At 39.1% G+C, this 19113-nt stretch overlaps 1 protein-coding gene across 5 annotated transcripts in view; it reads left to right on the plus strand.

Annotated features, from left to right (window-relative positions):
* The window catches only part of LOC134354873 (inaD-like protein), a 332069-nt gene that overhangs the window by 15953 nt on the left and 297003 nt on the right, over window positions 1-19113 (plus strand). For 2 of the 5 annotated variants that reach the window (XM_063064296.1, XM_063064298.1), the window contains exons 2-7: window positions 1916-1974; window positions 4227-4396; window positions 4885-5097; window positions 5610-5749; window positions 9439-9634; window positions 13220-13348. In XM_063064296.1, coding sequence (XP_062920366.1) covers window positions 1916-1974; window positions 4227-4396; window positions 4885-5097; window positions 5610-5749; window positions 9439-9634; window positions 13220-13348 — 907 coding nt within the window. Of the gene's footprint in view, window position 1; window positions 79-247; window positions 600-1915; window positions 1975-4226; window positions 4397-4884; window positions 5098-5609; window positions 5750-9438; window positions 9635-13219; window positions 13349-19113 lie in introns of those variants that run through there. The other 3 variants (XM_063064297.1, XM_063064300.1, XM_063064299.1) reach the window with 3 other exon arrangements.

Consider the following 19113-nt stretch of genomic DNA (forward strand, 5'->3'; position numbering starts at 1 on the left):
CTGTGAATCACTTCCGCTCGGGCTGGCAGGTGAGGTCGGATTTTCGCTGAGGCCGCTAAACTGAGGGGGGACGGAAAGGTAAAGTTGTAGGTGTCTGGCCGCATTGCCCGGGGCTTAGCGAACAAAGTTAGCGCAGTAATTGAAAGCCGCGGGGCGGCCACAGTGGTCGCTTTGTGCGATCGGGTCTCGGCCAGTGGACGGGTGTGATAATCGCCGCCGTCCCCAAGTTAGAGGAGAGTAAAGTTTGCTCATTCGAGAGGAAGTGGCACTCTCACTAAAGACTCTTTATATGTGGACGGATAGATTGGTGTTTTATTTCCCTTGTTTGATTTTAGAATATTGAATTACAATACTGAATTAAAATTTGCTTACGTCTTCAATTTTCTGTATTGACACAGAATCACTTAAAATAAGGGTAATTTGGCATGTAAAAATTTCATCTAGAAGTTCAGTGAATCTTTTTTTTAATGTTGCTGGCACTGTATTCTCAGTCTTTCAGTTGTACAAATATTCTTATAGTTAAACAGTCGGATGTATATTATACTAAAGTATTTACAATAAATTAGAAAAAGAACGCAATGTTGGATTAATTCGGCAAGGTCAGTCAGCAATGATTGAAATTGAGATTATTTCCAGTCTAACAAAAACATGTTTTTAATTTCAGGTTTTCATCTACTGAAATATTGTGCTTTTTATATTTTATGCAAAACAATTCTTTTCATTTTTATGTACATTTTGACATTATAAGATTTAGATTTCCAGCTTCATTACAGTAAATAAGGTCTGTGAACAACAGTAGAGAACCTTTTTAAAAAAGTTATTTTATTTTCTGTTTACTTTTGCAGTAAGGTGTAATTGTAATGGCTGAAGTTACTTATAAACAAATACAGTAACAAAATCGATTAATGATTGACTGAAATAAATACAAATGGCAGAGACTATCAACAGGTTAAAAGTTATTCCAAATCAAGCAAAATTAGTTGATATTTCAGATAGAAATATTTACCCAAATTAAAACTGATTATAGAAAAACATCATTTAAAAAGAATAAGTTAATGTTTACATAGTGCTTTACCTACTATGAAGCACCCATAATAGTCTATAGCAAAAGAAGTATCTTTGGTGTTTATGTTCCAGTCCTAGGAAAAGTAACAGATCATTTGTTGCCTGTTCTTATTTGAGTACTGCTTTAAGGTTTTTATGTTGAAGTGGTAGAGCTAAATAGTGCCCATTTTAACCTGTCATCATATTAAACGTAGGGGAATTTGGGGGTTGATGATTGTGCTGTCTTTTCTTTTTCTTTCTTGGTTTCATGGCTACCCAGAGAATTAAAGAATTTCAGAGTTGTATACTTTAATGATACAATGGACCTTTGAACCTTTTATGTAGAAGCTGGAGAGCACTCTTTCCCAAAGAGTGGTGAATGTCTGGAATTCTCTGCCCAATGAAGCAGTGGAGGCTACCCCAGTAAATATATTTAAGACAAGGCTGGATAGATTTTTGCATAGTAGGGGAATTAAGGATTATGGGGAAAAGACAGGTAGGTGGAGATGAGTCCATGGTCAGATCAGCCATGATCTTATTGAATGGCAGGGCAGGCTCAATGGGCCAGATGGTCTGCTCCTGCTCCTATTTCTTATGTTCTTATGTAAATCCTATTTTTGAATGTATTGACAGGGCTCTGTGTGGCTGACGAAAAGTTCATTTAAAAAAGGTGTAAACTTTCTCAATGTTTACAGTCTTTTCCTTTAAGTGCTTAAGTATAGATTTTATCAATTTTAAAATTGACTTAATCAGTCTCTGAAGTACCGTCATGCAATGTAGTAAAGCAATATTAATATAGAAATAAAATTGATTTGAATTGGTTGCTGTATGGATATGATATTTCACATTTCTAACATTTCTTTCATTACAGATTCTTTAAAAAATACCGTACAACGGAAGATATAATCATGCCAGAGAATCCTTTAGCAGGTACTTTCTCAATCCATTAGGGTTTTTTTTTTGTTTTATCTCCCAATGAAATATTAGCAGTCTATTATAGTGTCTTGAAGTTTTTGAGAATTCTTGTTTGTTGTACCTTTTTTCTTCTCTTGTCATGATTGAACATATTAACATAGAAAATCTATTGTCATCCACTCTAATGACACTGCCTTATCAGCTGGTCCAGCCCCATTGCCAGTTTTGCCTTCCTTGGCCATAAGGCCAATGAGCTTGCTCTGCCTCTCAACCCCATTCCTTTCAAATAAAAAATACTTTTTTCAGCTTTAAATTGATTTATAAGACATGATACCCCCAAGCGTGAGAAAGGATGCAGATCCAAATTGTGCTGGACACAAAATGTTTACTAACTTCAGGTATCTCATGACTGACTCATTGTGAGTAGTAGCAAATTTATTGTCAAATGCACAAATACATGTATGTATAGGTTAAATGAGAAAGATCATCACAATCACATAGCATCAGGTCCACAACATTCAAGAAAAAAATACATGTTTATACAAGAAAGAACATAATTAGAATGAAAAATGTTCATAGTATTGCAAAGTGGTCATAGTGCTGTTGTCCTGCGAAGGTGATTAGAGTTGTGCAGGTTAGCTCATGAGTAGAATGATAGCATAGTGGTTAACACATCACTTCAGAGCACCAGCTTTCACTCATTAGGGTTCAATTCATGTTTTTCCCTGTAAGGAGTTTGTATGTTCTCCCTGTGACCTTGTAGGTTTCCTCCGGGTGCTCTGGTTTCCTTCCACATTCCTAAAATTTACAGTTAATGTTAGTGAGCTGTGGGCATGCTACGTTGGTGCCAGAAGCATGGTTAGACCAGCGGACTGCCCAACTGATTTGATTTAACACAAAATGACACATTTTACTGTATGTTTTAATGTACATGTGAGAAATAAAGCTAATCTTCAGAATGATTGATAGGAAGCAGTGTTCTTGCACCTTCTGCCCAATGAAGGTACAAGAAGATAGAATGGCCTGGATCTTTGACAATAATTGTTGTCTTCTTGAGTCAGCATCTCGTAGCTGCTACCAGTGGTGGGGAGAGACGTGCCAGTAATGTAGTAGTGGTTGAGTCTACTATGCTCTTCTCCTTCATGTGATTCTGAGCATTTGAATTATCATTCCAGAGCATGATGCAACCAGTCAGGATACTTTCAGTGGTGTATCTGTAGAAATTTGTTGGTGTGTTCAGTGACAACTTGAACATCCTTAACCTTCTAAGAAAATAAAGACACCAGCATACCTTCCTTATGATTGCATCTATGCCCAGGGCAGGTAATCCAAAATGTCAGTGCCCAGGAATTTAAAACAGTTTACCAATGTAGATTGGTAACTTTCTGCCGTCCTTCCCCTTCATGAGGTCAAAAATCAGCTCTTTAGTTTTGATAACACTGAGTGAGAGGTGCTGAATTGTCTAACTACACTGGTGTCACTGGAGCTGGGCACAGCCACACAGTCATGTGTGTGTAGGAAGCAGAGGCACACTTGTGTTGATGGTCAATGAGGAGGAGATGTAGCTTCCAGTTTTCACTGTCTGAGATCTGCCAAAGTGGAAGTAGAGGATCCAGTTGCAGAGGGAAGTGCAAAGGCCCACCTCTTGAAGGTTATTATTGCATTTATACGTGATGATCGTGTTGAATTCCAAACTAGTCAATGAACAGCAGCCTGACATATGTGTTCTGGTGGTGCTGTTTTATATTACTTTTTACAGTAAGGGGATTGGTATAGTTTCATCAATAGAATGTAGAAGGAGAAATGTGGGAAGCATATTTTGAGGAAATCCATATTAGATACAAGACTGAATATTTTGTTGTAATTTTCCTTTGTGGTTTTTAAAAATTTATACACTGTTTTCTTTGACTTTGAATGACCTGACTATAATTAATTATAATTTAGTTTAATTTCTTTTGCCATTACATTTTCATCTACAACTTGGTGCTCTCCATCCTAAAATGCTTCAACTCTGCTCTGCTGCAGAATCTCTGACTGAACAAGTCTACCATTCATGCCACTCATATCAGCCACTTCCCAGTTTCACCATTTCTACATCAAACCTTCAACTTCCACATTTCGATATGCCTGCTCTACTAATATGTCCTTCATTCCAATATTTTATTCTACAACACAATTGATAGATTACAATGCATGGTGTTACAAGTGCTTACAGGGATGCAATTAACTAATGCTAATTTTTTTTCAATTAAATTTTCATTACACAGTCGATAAACAGCAGGTATTGCAAGCTCTGGGTCGCTTGCAGACACGATTACATGAGAGAGGAGATTCATCTCAACATGAGAAGCTAAACATTTTCCGTGATACAATTGAAAGCCCTTTGTTCAATCAAATAATAACCCTTCAGCATTCCATCAAACAGTTGAAGAAACAGGCAAGTGCTTAAATCGTTTTTGTTATTGCATGTTTGATTCCATCTTCATGAAATCCACTTAAAAATATAGTTCATTGTGAGGTGTGAAATGCTTGATCTAACTTTTGCAAAATTATGTTTATTTGAATACTAATTTACAAGATAACTTTGGCTTACCTTGTGCTGTTCACAATTTAGATTTGCCATGATGTTACTAAGTTTCAGTCAGATAGCTGTGTTGTATAATCTTACATTCCTTTTTTTTGTTTTACATATTAAAATCACTTATTCTTTTTACACTTGTCCATATTATGCAGCAATCAATTTAGAGTGAGTACGATATCGCCCCTTAATTTTATTTTTCAGAGAATCTTTTATGATTTGGAACAGGTATTTATACTGTCCCATTTTGGATTTCTTAGAAAAACCTATTTTTTGGTGTATCAATTTTATTACAGAGTGCAGTTGCTGCTGGATTTAAAATAACTTAATTTAGTATCTGTCCACAGCTGAACCGCATGTCCACAAATGCATCGTCTGATTTTGACTTTTCACAAACGGGACTCTTGGTGTTCAATGCAGAACATTCTATCAATAAGGCAGCTCTAGCAGAAGATGCGAAACTATTTCCAGATACTCCATTTTATGACCAAACAAGATCATTGCAGACCCCTGAAAGAACACAAGAGGAATTTGATAATATTATTCAAATTTTAGCTCAGGTTAGTGTTTATTTTTTTTAACATGGTGCGATAAATTAATATTAGACTGACAAACAGCACTTCGATACTGTTTAAAAATGGTGGGGTATGATTATGATAATACTAGCTTGTCTTGAGAATTTGAAATTTTAATCATTCTTGTGCTAAGTGGTGAAAACGAAACAGTAAACACGGAATTGCAAGAATATGGTTATTTTTATAACTTTTTTTCGAAATTGCTCCTTTTGTGTGAATGTTGATAAGGGTGTTCAGGTGCATCACAGACAGAGATGTACATTTTCAAATTATCCCTACTTAATGATTGGCTAATTTAATCACAGTTGTACAGTTTCAATGATTTTTTTTGAGAAATTCTGCATAATACTGTTAATTATCTACTTTCCATTTAGATATATGCATGTAATTGCAAATGTCCTTGTTAAATCAGTTGTTAGGCTAATTAGATATTTATGTATAACAACTATAATCAAATATTTGCCTGTATTAATTCCACTTTTGAAATTATTCATCAGGGAAGACAAGTAGAACATGTTGAATTGCACAAACCAGTAACTGGAGGCCTAGGATTCAGTGTGGTTGGTCTTAAAAATGATAATTTGGATGAACTTGGTATTTTTATACGGGAAATACAGAAAGGAAGCATTGCAGAGAGGTAAAATTATGCTTTAATTACATCTGGTACTAATAATCTTGAAGCTTAAATTTAGAAAATTAATCTGTGAATTTTTTGAGAAATTACATTGTGCTATTATGTTCCAATTGTGTTCATATTTTCTTATAAAAGAATTGTCCAATGCAACTGATTAATTTTTGGAATAACCTGCTATATTGTGTGTATCTGTTATTTTGTGGGAATATAACTTCATTTAGCATCTTTGACTCATTGACCTTGAAGGCATTTATCAGATAATTTGCATCAGAATTAAATATTGTAGCTTTGAGTAGGCATGTTCTTAACTGCTTAATCATCATCAGATTATGAAGACATAGCAAAGTGTATTGAGCATCTGGGACCTAAGTGAACAGAGTTGCTGTGTAACCTCTGAATTAATTAGATTGAAGATTTGTCAAATAAAATTAGCAAGGACTAAATGTTGCTTCAATTAAGAGTGGAACTGTACAGGCAGAGAAATAAAGGGGATAAGGAAGAATTAATTTTATGGCAGAAACAAAAGAAGGAAAATACGTTGTTTTTATTTTAGATCTATAACATCAATTAAGACCTAAAATGGAGGGATTCCGCACTTGCTGTAGGATGAACTATTAACACTCTCCTTGCCATTGATGTTAATTGATTTCTTGGAAGTTCATATGCTGTAATTGATAATTAGCTAGTCTTCTATTAGTTCCAAAATGTTGAGACAGCTCAAATTACTGCAATCTGAATTAAGGACCTTGGGCAGTCCAGCCACAGCTGTTGATCTGTAGGAATACAGGCAGGATTTACATTTGCATTAAGAGGCCAAGTTCCAAGCCATCGTCAGTGCATTCACCTCAGCATGAGAGAATATGCAACTTAGCACAGCAAGGCAAAGGTTATCTACTGCCCTGCTTCTGCTGTACGTAATGAAGTTTGTAGACCCTGAAAAAGTGGAGGACTTGTCATGACTCAAGTTTATTTGTTATGTGTACGTCTAAATATACAGTGTCATGTGTTGATTGCGTTAACAATCAACACACTTGAGCGTGTGCTGGGGGCAGCCGCATGTGTCAATAGACAATAGACATATGTGCAGGAGTAGGCCATTCAGTCCTTCGAGCCAGCAGCACCATTCACTGTGATCATGGCTGATCATCCACAATCAGTACCCCGTTCCTGCTCCCCATATCCCTTCACTCCGCTATCTTTATCTAACTCTTTTTTGAAAGAATCCAGAGAATTGTCCTCCACTGCCTTCTGAGGCAGAGCATTCCACAGAACCACAGCCCTCCGTGTGAAAAAGTTTTTCCTGAACTCCATTCTAAATTGTCTACCCCCTATTCTTAAACTGTGGCCTCTGGTTCTGGACTCTCCCAACATTGGGAACATGTTTCCTGCCTCTAGCATGTCAAATCCCTTAATAATCTTATGTTTCAATCAGATCCCCTCTCATCCTTCTCAACTCCAGTGTATACAACCCCAGTCGCTCCAATCTTTCAACATATGACAGTCCCGCCATCCCGGGAATTATCTCATGAACCTACGCTGCACTCCCTCAATAGCTAGAATGTCCTTCCTCAAATTTGGAGACCAGAACTGTACACAATACCCCAGGTGTGATCTCACCAGGGCCCTGTACAACTGCAGAAGGACCTCTTTGCTCCTAAACTCAACTCCCCTTGTTATGAAGGCCAACATGCCATTAGCTTTCTTCACTGCCTGCTGTACCTGTGTGCTTATTTTCAATGACTGATGAACAAGGACACCTAGATCTCGTTGTACTTCCCCTTTTCCTAACGACTCCATTCAGATAGTAATCTGCCTCCCTGTTCTTGCCACTAAAGTGGATACCTCACATTTATCCACATTAAACTGCATCTGTCATGCATCTGCCCACTCGCTCAACCTGTCCAAGTCACCCAGCATTCTCATAACATCCTCCTCACATTTCACACTGCCACCCAGCTTTGTGTCATCTGCAAATTTCCTAATGTTACTTTTAATCCTTTCATCTAAATCATTCATGTATATTGTAAATAGCTGCGGTGCCAGCACCGACCCTTGTGGTATCCCACTAGTCACTGCCTGCCATTCTGTAAAGGACCCATTAATCCCTACTGTTTGTTTCCTGTCTGCCAACCAATTTCCTATCCATGTCAGTATCCTACCCCCCTACCATTTGCTCTAATTTTGCACACTAACCTCCTACGTGGGACCTTATCAAAGGCTTTCTGAAAGTCCGGGTACACTACATCCACTGGCTTTCCCATGTCCATTTTCATAGTTACATTCTCAAAAAATTCCAGAAGATTAATCAAGCATGATTTCCCCTTCGTAAATCCATGCTGACTCGGACCTATCCTGCCACTGCTATCCAAATATGCCGCTATTTCATCTTTTATAATTGATTCCAGCATCTTCCCCACCACTGATGTCAGACTAACTGGTCTATAATTGCCTGTTTTCTCTCTCCCTCCTTTCTTAAAAAGTGGGATAACATAAGCTACCCTCCAATCCGCAGGAACTGATCGTGAATCTATTGAACATTGGAAAATGATTACCAATGCATCCATGATTTCTAGAGCCACCTTCTTAAGTACCCTGGGATGTAGACCATCAGGCCCTGGGGATTTATGAACCTTCAGTCCCATCAGTTTACCTAACACCATTTTCTGCCTGATGCAAATTTCATTCAGTTCCTCTGTTACCCTCGGTCCTCTGGCCCATGTGTCAAACACATTCTGGTGCCATCCTAGCATGTCTGCAATGCTCCGGGGAACAGTACATAACTCAATAAGCATCAAACAACAACAGCAAAAACAAGCTTCATTCCTTCCTCCCACCCACACATATACACAGTCTAACCCCATGATAGACCTCCAGTTCCATCCCCCACCAGACATGATTCAGGCCTGCTAACATAATGCATTTCATTGTATGTGTCAATGTACATATGACAAATAAATTAATCTGAATCCTGCATCACCTGTAGGGGCTGTTTAGGTCCCTGCATGGGGGTGAGGAAGGAGTTGTAGGACAGGTGTGTACCTGCTCTGGTCACCCAGTTCCTCCTGCACATATCCACTAACACCCTCATTAGTACTGGCTGTCTCTGTTCTCTTTCAGCCCAGCGGAAGGGTCTTGACCCAAAACATCGACTTTCCTATTCCCTTTACAGATACTGCCTGCCCCATTGTGTTCCCCCAGCAGATTAATTTTTAATGCTCAAGGATTCATTGTTTCTCCAACTCCAGGCTTTGACATGATCAAGTGAACATGACATTTTCTTCACCACATTATTAATGTGGTGCCTTTAACCTTCCATTCCTAAACCTAATGTTGTCTTCTTTTACTTGGTGTAATTCTTTTGGCTTCTCAGTTGGCTTCCATGAAATGCCTTTGTGCAGGTTACAATGTTATTTGTGTTTTATAAATGCTGTTTTATGTTTTATCAGATACTTCGTGAGAATTGCATTTAAAGTGATTAAATATGCTCAATAATATTACTGAATTTGAATATGAGTTAAATGTTTGAAAACTTTTGGTTCATTGTCATCCTCCAACTTATGAACAAGGCTTGTCCTTGTTAATAGCTTTACATTATATTTTTTATTAAAAATGTCCTGCAAAACATTAGATAGTTGAAAATTACAACCTTTTTTTGGCCAAAACTCATATCATTTTGTTTGTTTTGTTCATAGGGATGGCAGATTACAAGAACAAGATCAGATATTGGCCTTGAATCATACACCATTGGATGAGACTGTTTCTCACCAAGAAGCCATTGCAATGCTCCAGCAGACCAAAGGATCAGTGCATTTGGTGGTTGCCAGAGGATCTCCTCACAGGACCCCCTCCCCAACAGATATGGCAACGTTACCTTTCTCTTCACAATCAGTAAGTTCTGATTGGTTTTACAGAAGTCAGAGTAAAAGTAAAACTTAAGTCTTAATTTTGGTGTTAACATGCTCTCTTATAAAGAAGCTGAAAAATTTAGGAATTTCTTTTGCCTTCTGAAATTTATCTAAGGGGATTCATAGCCCATTCTTTAGTTAGAGCCTTCAGCATTTTGGGCATCGAGGGAGAGAGGAAGAGGAGAGCCATCCGCAGTACCACTGATGCGGCAGAGAGGGCCTCAAGATGGCTGTGGCTCAAAAGAGGGGAGCCATGGAGTCATAAGTAGCTAGCCATCTGGACACAAGCTGGGGTCTGATTAGCCCCGGCTGGGTCACCTGGAGGAGGTTGTATGATGTTGAAAGACCTGAAACACTGATGATTCCTGGAACATCACTGATGTCCAGAAGCATCAATAGATGTATGTACACAGCAAATTATTACCATTAAATAACAGTGTGACTATCAGTGTGCTTTGAGTGGCTGGTAATGGATTGTATAAAATCCCATGTTTCAGCTACTTGAGCCCCTATCCAGTTTGCCTACTGCTCAAACCAGACCACTGCTGATGCCAGAGCTTTGGCCCTCCACCCTGTCCTGTCCAACCTAAAAAAGTAATGCCTCATACGTCTGGATGTTGTTCATTGACTTCAGCTCAGCGCTTAACACAGTTGTCCCTCAGAGGACGGTGGGTAAACTGGCCTGTTTGGATGGAAAGTCCCAGTCAGTTCAAGTTGACAGCAACATCTCAAGCTCCAGCATGCTGAGCCCAGAGTTGCGTGCTCCATATGCTGCTGTTCGTGCTGTTGACTCACAACTGTACTGCCACATTCATCGCAAATCACATCATCAAGTTCTCTGATGATACTACTACAGTGGTTTGCCTCATCAGCAACAATTATGAGTTACCATACAGAGAAGAGGCGTTTCTAATGGTGTGAGAACAACAACCTGGGTCTCAACATGGGCAAGACAAAACAGATGATTGTGGACTTTGGTAAGGCACGGGTTGAGCACTCTCAATTGCACTTCAATGGCTCTGCTGTGAAGAGAGTGAAGATCACAAAGTTCCTTCATGTGCACATAATGGATAATCTATGCTGGACCCACAACACCTCTTCATTAGTCAGAAAGGTGCAGCAGAGTCTACACTTTCTGAGGAGAATGAGGCGTGCAAAGCTCCCCGCCCCATTCTAGTAAATTTCTAAAGGAGCACCACTGACAGTGTCCTGTCTGGTTGCGTCACTGTGTAGTACAGATTCTGTAAGGCATCGGACCACGGGACCCTATAGAGGACAGTAAAAACCACCGAGTGGATCACTGGGGCCTCCCTTCCCCCTATTTATGATTTTTCCCGGGTGCATTTGAGATGAAGGGCCCAAAGCATTACTGAAGATCCTTACTACCCATCCCACAATCTCTTTGACCCACTACCATCAGGGAGGAGGTACCAAAGCATCAGGAGGAGGACTGCCAGACTGAGTAACAGTTTATTTGCTCAGGCTGTGAGACTAATAAATACCCTACCACCACCGAGGTCTCGTCACTAGCACAGAGCTGTTTACCTGTGCTGCACTTCACTGCATTCATTTTGAATTTTATTAACTTATTTATAGTATAATATTTTGGTTTATGTACTGTATGTAATGTATGTTGTGTAGGTGCACCATAGTCCAGAGATACATTGTATATATGCATGGTTAAATGACCAGTAAGTTTGAACTTGAACTTGGATAGGTAACTAAGAATTATTGGAACAAAGTGAGAGAAAATTTCTAAAATTTTTGAATTAATAGGATGAGGCTGTGGATCCTGCCTGCAATCCTGCATTTATTTTCAACTCTAATTGTACCTGAATAAGGAAGCAGTAAGGGCCAACTGCATTTGCGGATCTTAGTTAAGGATGGCAGCTTCCCTTTCCTGAAGGGCATTAATGAACTAGGTAGATTTGTATGATCCAAAAAACAAACTACTGGAAGAACTTGGTGAGTACAGTGCAGCTATTGAGGCAAAGAGATATGTCTTCCCTCTTCACTCTCAATCTTGATTCAGGGTCTTGATACAAAACGCTGATCATCTCTTTTCCACCACAGATGCTGCCTTACCCACTGAGTAACTTCTTCCAGCAGTTTTTTAAAAATCTAGATTCTTGCATCTGCAGTCTCTCGTGTCTCAATTGTCAAATCGTTATACCATGGATTTGGTGATGTCTGAAATTGTGTAATTCATAAAACTTGGAAGTCTCTGGTATTCTCAAGCAATATATTTGAGCTGTAGTTTCTATCTAAAGTCATATTAAATAACTCAAAACTCAGCATTCTTTCAACTAACTCGCAGAAGTACGTCCACATTTCCTTCAAAGGCATAGATTTAAACAGTGGACATGGAGGAAGACCATAACCTCATTTTTTTAATTTATTGGTCGAGTTCAATCTTGACATCCTGTCTGGTTACCACGTCAGGCTCATCCTACTCTAACCTGATGTTTGATTTTGCTTTCAGTAGATTTCACCAGTTAGTATTCAGAGGTAGTAATTGAAGATTACTTTTTCCTTGTTTATTTTAGCCAGACAGCGTCTAAGTTAGAACTGGAACATATCTTTTTCAACTAAAATATTAGAATATTGGAAGTGCTGATTTAAAGTGCCCAACGTGTAGTCGGTTCTTTTGTCTCTGACTCCTATCACTTCTCTCGTTTAATCTTCTGGTATATATTCAGACCGTTTCTGCTTTGAAATCACGGTAGAAGCCAAAGTAAGCTTACAGTTGCGTATCTGCTCTACTCATCCGCTTTCTACAATCACCACTCTTCCTGTCCAGTTCATCAGCTGCTGGAACGCTCATCTGTTACTGTTTTGGGACTGAAATGTACCAATACACTCCTGTTCATCCTCCCATATGTCACCACACTTCAGATAGTAATCAAAAACTTTGTCTCTACCTAGAGCTCCAACCATCCCATTCACCAATTTACTTCTATATTTAATGATCATTTAAAAATATGTTCATGCTGTGCTACACAAATGGATGATCTGAGGCAAAGTTACTTCTTGAAAACAATCCAATAAACTAAAAAAATACAAATCAATTTCTTCAGATATTCTCCAGCTTTCAGGTTCCATATCTTAAGCCAGGTGTTCGTATCATGTAGCAAAGTTAATAGCAATTGAATATCGTACCAACAATTGTTATTGAAAACAAATTTTTAAAATAAATTCCACTTTTTGCTAGATAACCAAGTACTAATCGATATTGCACTTTAGTTCTGAATGTCAGTCTGTTACGGTTCAGTCACATATTTAACCAGGAATGGCATTGATAAACAATCAAAAACTAATTCATTTCGATGTACAACATGTAGCCCTACAGTCACAATCTTTAAAGTGAGATATTCCTATTATTGTTGATTTTTTTAATGTCACAGACTCTGCTTTTAGCATAAATAGAAACTAAATAATATGGTTATATAACTTGGTAAGTTGAGCTGCCTCAAATAGCAGTTTTGAAAAGTAATTGTTATTGAGGGCTAGTTTACAGATCAGCCACCTTGTAAGGATTGATTTTTGACTTGTTTTTCATTCTTCCTAGACACAGTGGGGGCATGTGGAAGAAATTGAGTTGGTCAGTGATGGGTCAGGCCTCGGATTTGGAATTGTAGGAGGAAAGCCAACTGGAGTAATTGTGAAAACTGTTGTTCCTGGAGGATTAGCTGATCGGGTAATTTTTTTTCATTTTTGTTATCATAGAAGTTTGAGTATTTGCTATTAGATTTTCAAGTTGTGTGTCATTATACTGTATGTCGTGCCTATCATAGAAAAGATCTTAAATGTTATAGGATTTTTAAAATTTAGCCTTGATTTTCATTAATTGTCAGTTTTCTAAATAATTTTAAGCCAGTAGAAACATTAATGTTACATTAAGACTGGGTGGCACGGTAGTGGTAGTGTAGCAGGTAGCATAATGCTATTACAGTGCCAGAGACTTGGGATCAATTCCTCCGCTATCCGTACATTGCAATGATAAATGGTTTAGACAGTGAATTGATTACACAGATGTAAGTGGGAGTGTGGGCTTGTTGGGCCTGAAGGACCTGTTACCATGCTGTATATCTAAATAAATAAAAAAAATTGGGAAGTTACAAAATTAAGCACCATTTTTAGATTTTTACCAAATGAAAGCTAATAAATAATTTCCTTTTTCCAGTCTTTAGATTTTTTATATAACTAGATATAGTTAAATAGTACTTATCAAATAGGGGAACTGATGAGAAACCTCATATTTTTGTGCAAGAATATAATTTGGATAGTATAATTATGAACCTAACAAATGCTGAATTGCAGTTTATTGAAGTCATGTTCATATGTCAGTGCTTCTGCTGTTTATGGAGCCAGAAGATGAGACTGATGATTTGGGATGCTATTGACAATTCTGCTCTTTAGTTTGTTGCTAGGAGTAGTGTCAGTTATTTGTCCATTTCCTTCCCTCCGGGTAGGTGCCAGCCTTTTCGTGAGTGCTTCGACAGTAAGTGGACATTAAATTTGTTTTTGTGAAAACATAGCATTATAGGAGTACATGGCAATGCTTACGAGTGTATTCTTTCCATCCATTGTGCTGTTTTTGCCAAAACGTAATTCTCCACAACTTCTGCCGTATCCACAGGGATCATACTACCAAACATGTTTTTATCTCACCCCACCTTCTCTCCGCTTTCCAGAGGGATCGCACCCACCGCGATTTCTGTGTCCATTTGTCCTTCCCCACTAATCTTCCTCCCGGCACTCAGCCCTGCAAGTGGCCAAAGTGTTCCACCTGCGCATTCACCTTCTCCATTACCTCCTCTCATGGCCCCAAACAGTCCTTCCAGGTGAAGCAACGCTTCACCTACCAATCTGGGGTCACCTGTTGTGTCCTATGCTTCCTATGCAGCCTCCTCCACATTGGTGAGACCTGTCGTAAATTGGGGGAACTGCTTCGCTGAGCACTTCCACTCCACCTGCCAAAAGTGGAACTTCCTGACGACAAACATTTAAATTCCATTTCTTGTTCTGACATGTTGGTCCATGGTTTCCTCTTGTGCCATGATGAGGTTACCCTCATGGTGGAGGAACAAGGGCTTATGTTCCATCTGGGTGGCCACCAACTTGATAGCATGAATATCGATTTCTACTTCTGGTTTAAAAAAAAAATTCTCCCTCTCCTCTCTTCTTATATTCCTTGCTCTGGCCTCTTGCCTCTTCTGACCTGTCAGTCACCTCCCCCTGTGTCCCACCCCCCTTTCTTTAATCCTTCGCTCTACTCCCCTCTCCTATCGGATTCCTTCCTCTCCCTTTACCTTACCTACCCACCTGGCTTTACTTATCACCTTCTAGCTATCTTCCTTCCCCTTGACCCTCTTTACTCTGGCATCTTCCCCCTTCCTTTCCAGTTCTGAAGAAATGTTTTGGCCTGAAATGTCGACTGTTTATTCATTTCCATAGATGCTGCTTGACCAGCTGAATTCTGGTAGCATTTTGTATGTGTTGCTCTGGATTTCCAGCATCTGCAGAATTTCTCATGTTTATGATTTGCTGTTTCCTTTAACACACATCAAAGTTGCTGGTGAACGCAGCAGGCCAGGCAGCATCTCTAGGAAGAGGTACAGTCGACATTTCAGGCCGAGACCCTTCGTCTAACTCTTCCTTCAGTTAGTCCTGACGAAGGGTCTCGGCCTGAAACGTCGACTGTATCTTTTCCTAGAGATGCTGCCTGGCCTGCTGCGTTCACCAGCAACTTTGATGTGTGTTGCTTGAAATTCCAGCATCTGCAGAATTCCTGTTGCTTACTGTTTCCTTTGTTCCTTTTGTTTGTTTTTTCCTTGTATTAACAGATCATGTAATGAATCCTTTCATTCATTGTAATTTTCCTATTTTTTTCCTTTTTTCTTTTCAGCAAGTACAACAAGCAGCATAGTTTATTAAATAAGAAGTCTTTCAGAATTTGGGTCCCAGGAAAACTATTTAAAATCTTGATTATGATTAGGCTTCATTTCTAACTTAAAAAAAAGAAACATTTCCTGTGGCCACATTTTCATTTTATTATAGGAAAATCATGTCTGAGGCCTGAGGTCTCTGTCAATCAGAGTTGACCATGGATATTGTGTCTTAGCAGTCTAGATACGCAAGCCTGGGCAGTATGATATTGAGAGCAAGCAGTTGTCCATGTAGCAAGCTCCCCCTCTCTCCACCCATTGAATGAACCCAAAGGAACAACAAAGACTGATACAGTTGGTATCAGCAGTGTCACAGGAGTTGCCAGTCAGCATTGAACTCAATGCAGGACTGCCTTAGGGGCTCCAGCTCTGGATTTTGCCCATGGTGTTTACTCCCGAAGCCTTCCCCATGAGCGGATGTATCTGCAAGGCAGCAGAGGTTTGAGATCACAGTTTTCCTTCTAGATGAGCTGCCAACCACGGCTGACGAGCCCCATCTCTCGGAAATGACTGGTTTTATGTCTCCAGTCATCTGCCTTTGTCCCTTCTGTCAGTAGAAACGGTTCTGCCTGGCTTAGTAGCTAAACTACATGTGAAGGCCAGGAGTTGCACTTGGTTATCAGAGGCTATTTGAGGTGCGCACCCTTGGGAATGTTTAGTAGGTAGTGAGAGCTTGTCCCCAATACTACCCCTTGCTATAACAACCTTAAGAAACCATAATATATTGGAATATGATAATAGTCACTAGGTTTTATATCTGTTATCTGCTGGATTAGGCAGTATCAATGGTGTACCATTTATTTTGCACTGGTAACCAAGGAGGAATATGTGCCATTAGCTATCCATTATATTTCCCACTTGATATTTGAGCAGTGAATGTTGGGAACACAATAGATGACAACTGAGTGTGCATTTAGCATAACCAACCTAATGAATGCAAAAGATAAGTATCATAAATTTCTTATCAACGTTTCATTGAAGAGCTATTGTGCATATTAAAGAAAGTATAACTTAATCATTTTCTATTCCCTTTAATTTTCAAGTAATAAAGTCAAAATTTATTATCGTATTCACAAGGCCATGCATACATGGGAGCAATGAAAAACTTACTTGTAGCAGCATCACAGGCACATGGCATCATAAAAGCTGTTTTTCTGAGAAAAACATTAATTAAACAATATAAGAAAGAAAAAATTACAACAAAAAACAAGGTCCATTTTAATGCAAAGTGATGAAAATGGTCATCATGTTGGCTACATTGTAGTGATTAGGATTATGCAAGTTGATTCATGAACTGAATGGCTGAAGAGAAGCAGATGTTCTTGAACCTGGTGTTGTGGAACTTCAGGCTTGTGTCTGACGGTAGCCGCAAGAATGGCCTAGATGGTGGGGATCTTTGCTTATGCATGTTGCCTTCTTAAGACATTACAGCACCTCCTGTAGAGAGAACATAGAACAGTACACAGAAACAGGCCCTTCGACCCACTATGAAGTGCTGAACCAATTTAATTAGTAATCAAATGGTTAACTAAACTAATCCCTCCTGCCTATACTTTGTCCATATCCCTCCATTTCCCTCACCTTCATGTGCCTATCTAAATGTCTCTTAAAAGTCCCTAATGTATCTGCCTCTACCACCACAGCAGAAAGCGCATTCAGGCACCCATTACTTTCTGTGTTCTTTTAAAAAAACTTGCCCCTCTCATTTCCTTTGAACTTATCTCTTCTCACTTTAAATGCGTGTCTTCTGGTATTAGACATTTAAGCCCTGGGAAAAAGATACTGACTACCCACTCTATCTATGCCTCTCATATTCTTATAAGCTTCTATCAGATCTTCCCTCCACTGCTCCAGTGAAAACAATCCAATTTTGTCCAACCTCTCGTTATAGCACATTCCCTGTAATCCAGGCAGCATCCTGGTAAGCCTCTCCAAAACCTCAACATCCAACAGTGGGGTGACCAGAGCTGTATGCAATACTCCAGGTGCAGCCTAACTAGAGTTTTATAAAGATTTATTGTAACTTCCTTACTTTAGACCTCAATGCCTCGACTAACCAAGAATGCATAAGCTGCCGTAACCACCCTATCAACCTATGTAGCCGCTTTCAGAACTTGGACCCCAAGATCCTTCTGCTCATCAACACTGTTAAGGGTCTTGTTCTCAATAGTGTATTGTCTCTTTGCATTTGACCTTCGAAGGTACAACATTCACATTTGGTGTTGTTAAACTCCATCTACCAATTCCCTGTATTTGCAATTGATCCATATCCCGCTGTACTCTTTGCTAATCTTCTGCACTAATCACACACCATCAATCTTCATATGAACTGCAGTTTTCCTAACCTACTCATTTACATTTTCATCCAGGTCATTTACATACATCACAAACACCAGAGGTCCCAGTCCAGATCTCGGTGGAACACCACTAATCACAGACCTCCAGCTAGAATAAATCCCTTTGACCATGTCGTGGTTTCTTGTTTCTTACAAACAACAAGGAGACGCAGAAAATCCTTCAAGAAGTTTTAAACTTTAATTTGCAAATCAAAGCTGAGACAATCAGAAAGCTAGTAGCTGACTGCCCATCGAGGCTTGTACACAGCATTTTTTATAGCAATCTCCTATCTTAGCTACATTATCATATCCAGACGGCCTGTGATCACAAATCATCAATACATCTGCTCTCGACCTTCCACTATTGTTTTACTCCCCAATTTAATTATGTCCTAGTTTACTTTTTAGATCAGGTGTCCCCTCATCCCTAACCACAGTTATTTCTTAATTGGTCTTGTTTTGACATGCTGCCACATATTTCATTACCCTACTCGCCACCGTTATCTTCCTACTTGGTTTCATTCTAGTTCTCTTCCTGAATTAATAGTGATTAGGTCAAAAGTCATGGCTACATAGTGAATACTTTCCACTGAACTAGTAGCAGTTACATAGTGAATATAGAAAATACAATGTCCCTTTGAGTAAATGCTGTAACAATGTGTACATTTGGGTAAATACTGCTGAGTAAATATTGTAAATACTGTAATACATAGAAAATACAATGTATGCATTTACATTTTCCAATAACCACTGCCCTGTCTCTTCTATGAACAAGTCAGTTCTGAATTGAAACGGTCAGTTCACCATGGATCTTATTCATCTTCATCTTTTGAATGAGCCACCCATGAGGAACCTTGTCAAACACCTTACTAAAATACATGTAGACAACATCCACAGCTCTACCTTCATCAATCACTCTCACTACCTCATCAAAAAATTCAAAGCCAGTTAGTAAGACACAACTTGCCCTGCACAAAGCCATGCTGGCTATCCCTAATTAGGCCATTGTTTTCCAAATCCTCATAAATCCTATCCCTAAGAATTCTCTCCAGTACCTTCCCTACCACTGACTTGAGACTCACCAGTCTATAGTTTCCAGGGTTATTCCTGGTTCACTTATTGATTGATGGAACAACATTATCTACTCACCAGTCCTCTACAACTTCACCTGTGGTTAG

The sequence above is a fragment of the Mobula hypostoma genome, chromosome 12 (assembly GCF_963921235.1).
Source record: "Mobula hypostoma chromosome 12, sMobHyp1.1, whole genome shotgun sequence".
Classification (NCBI taxonomy): Eukaryota; Metazoa; Chordata; class Chondrichthyes; order Myliobatiformes; family Myliobatidae; genus Mobula; species Mobula hypostoma.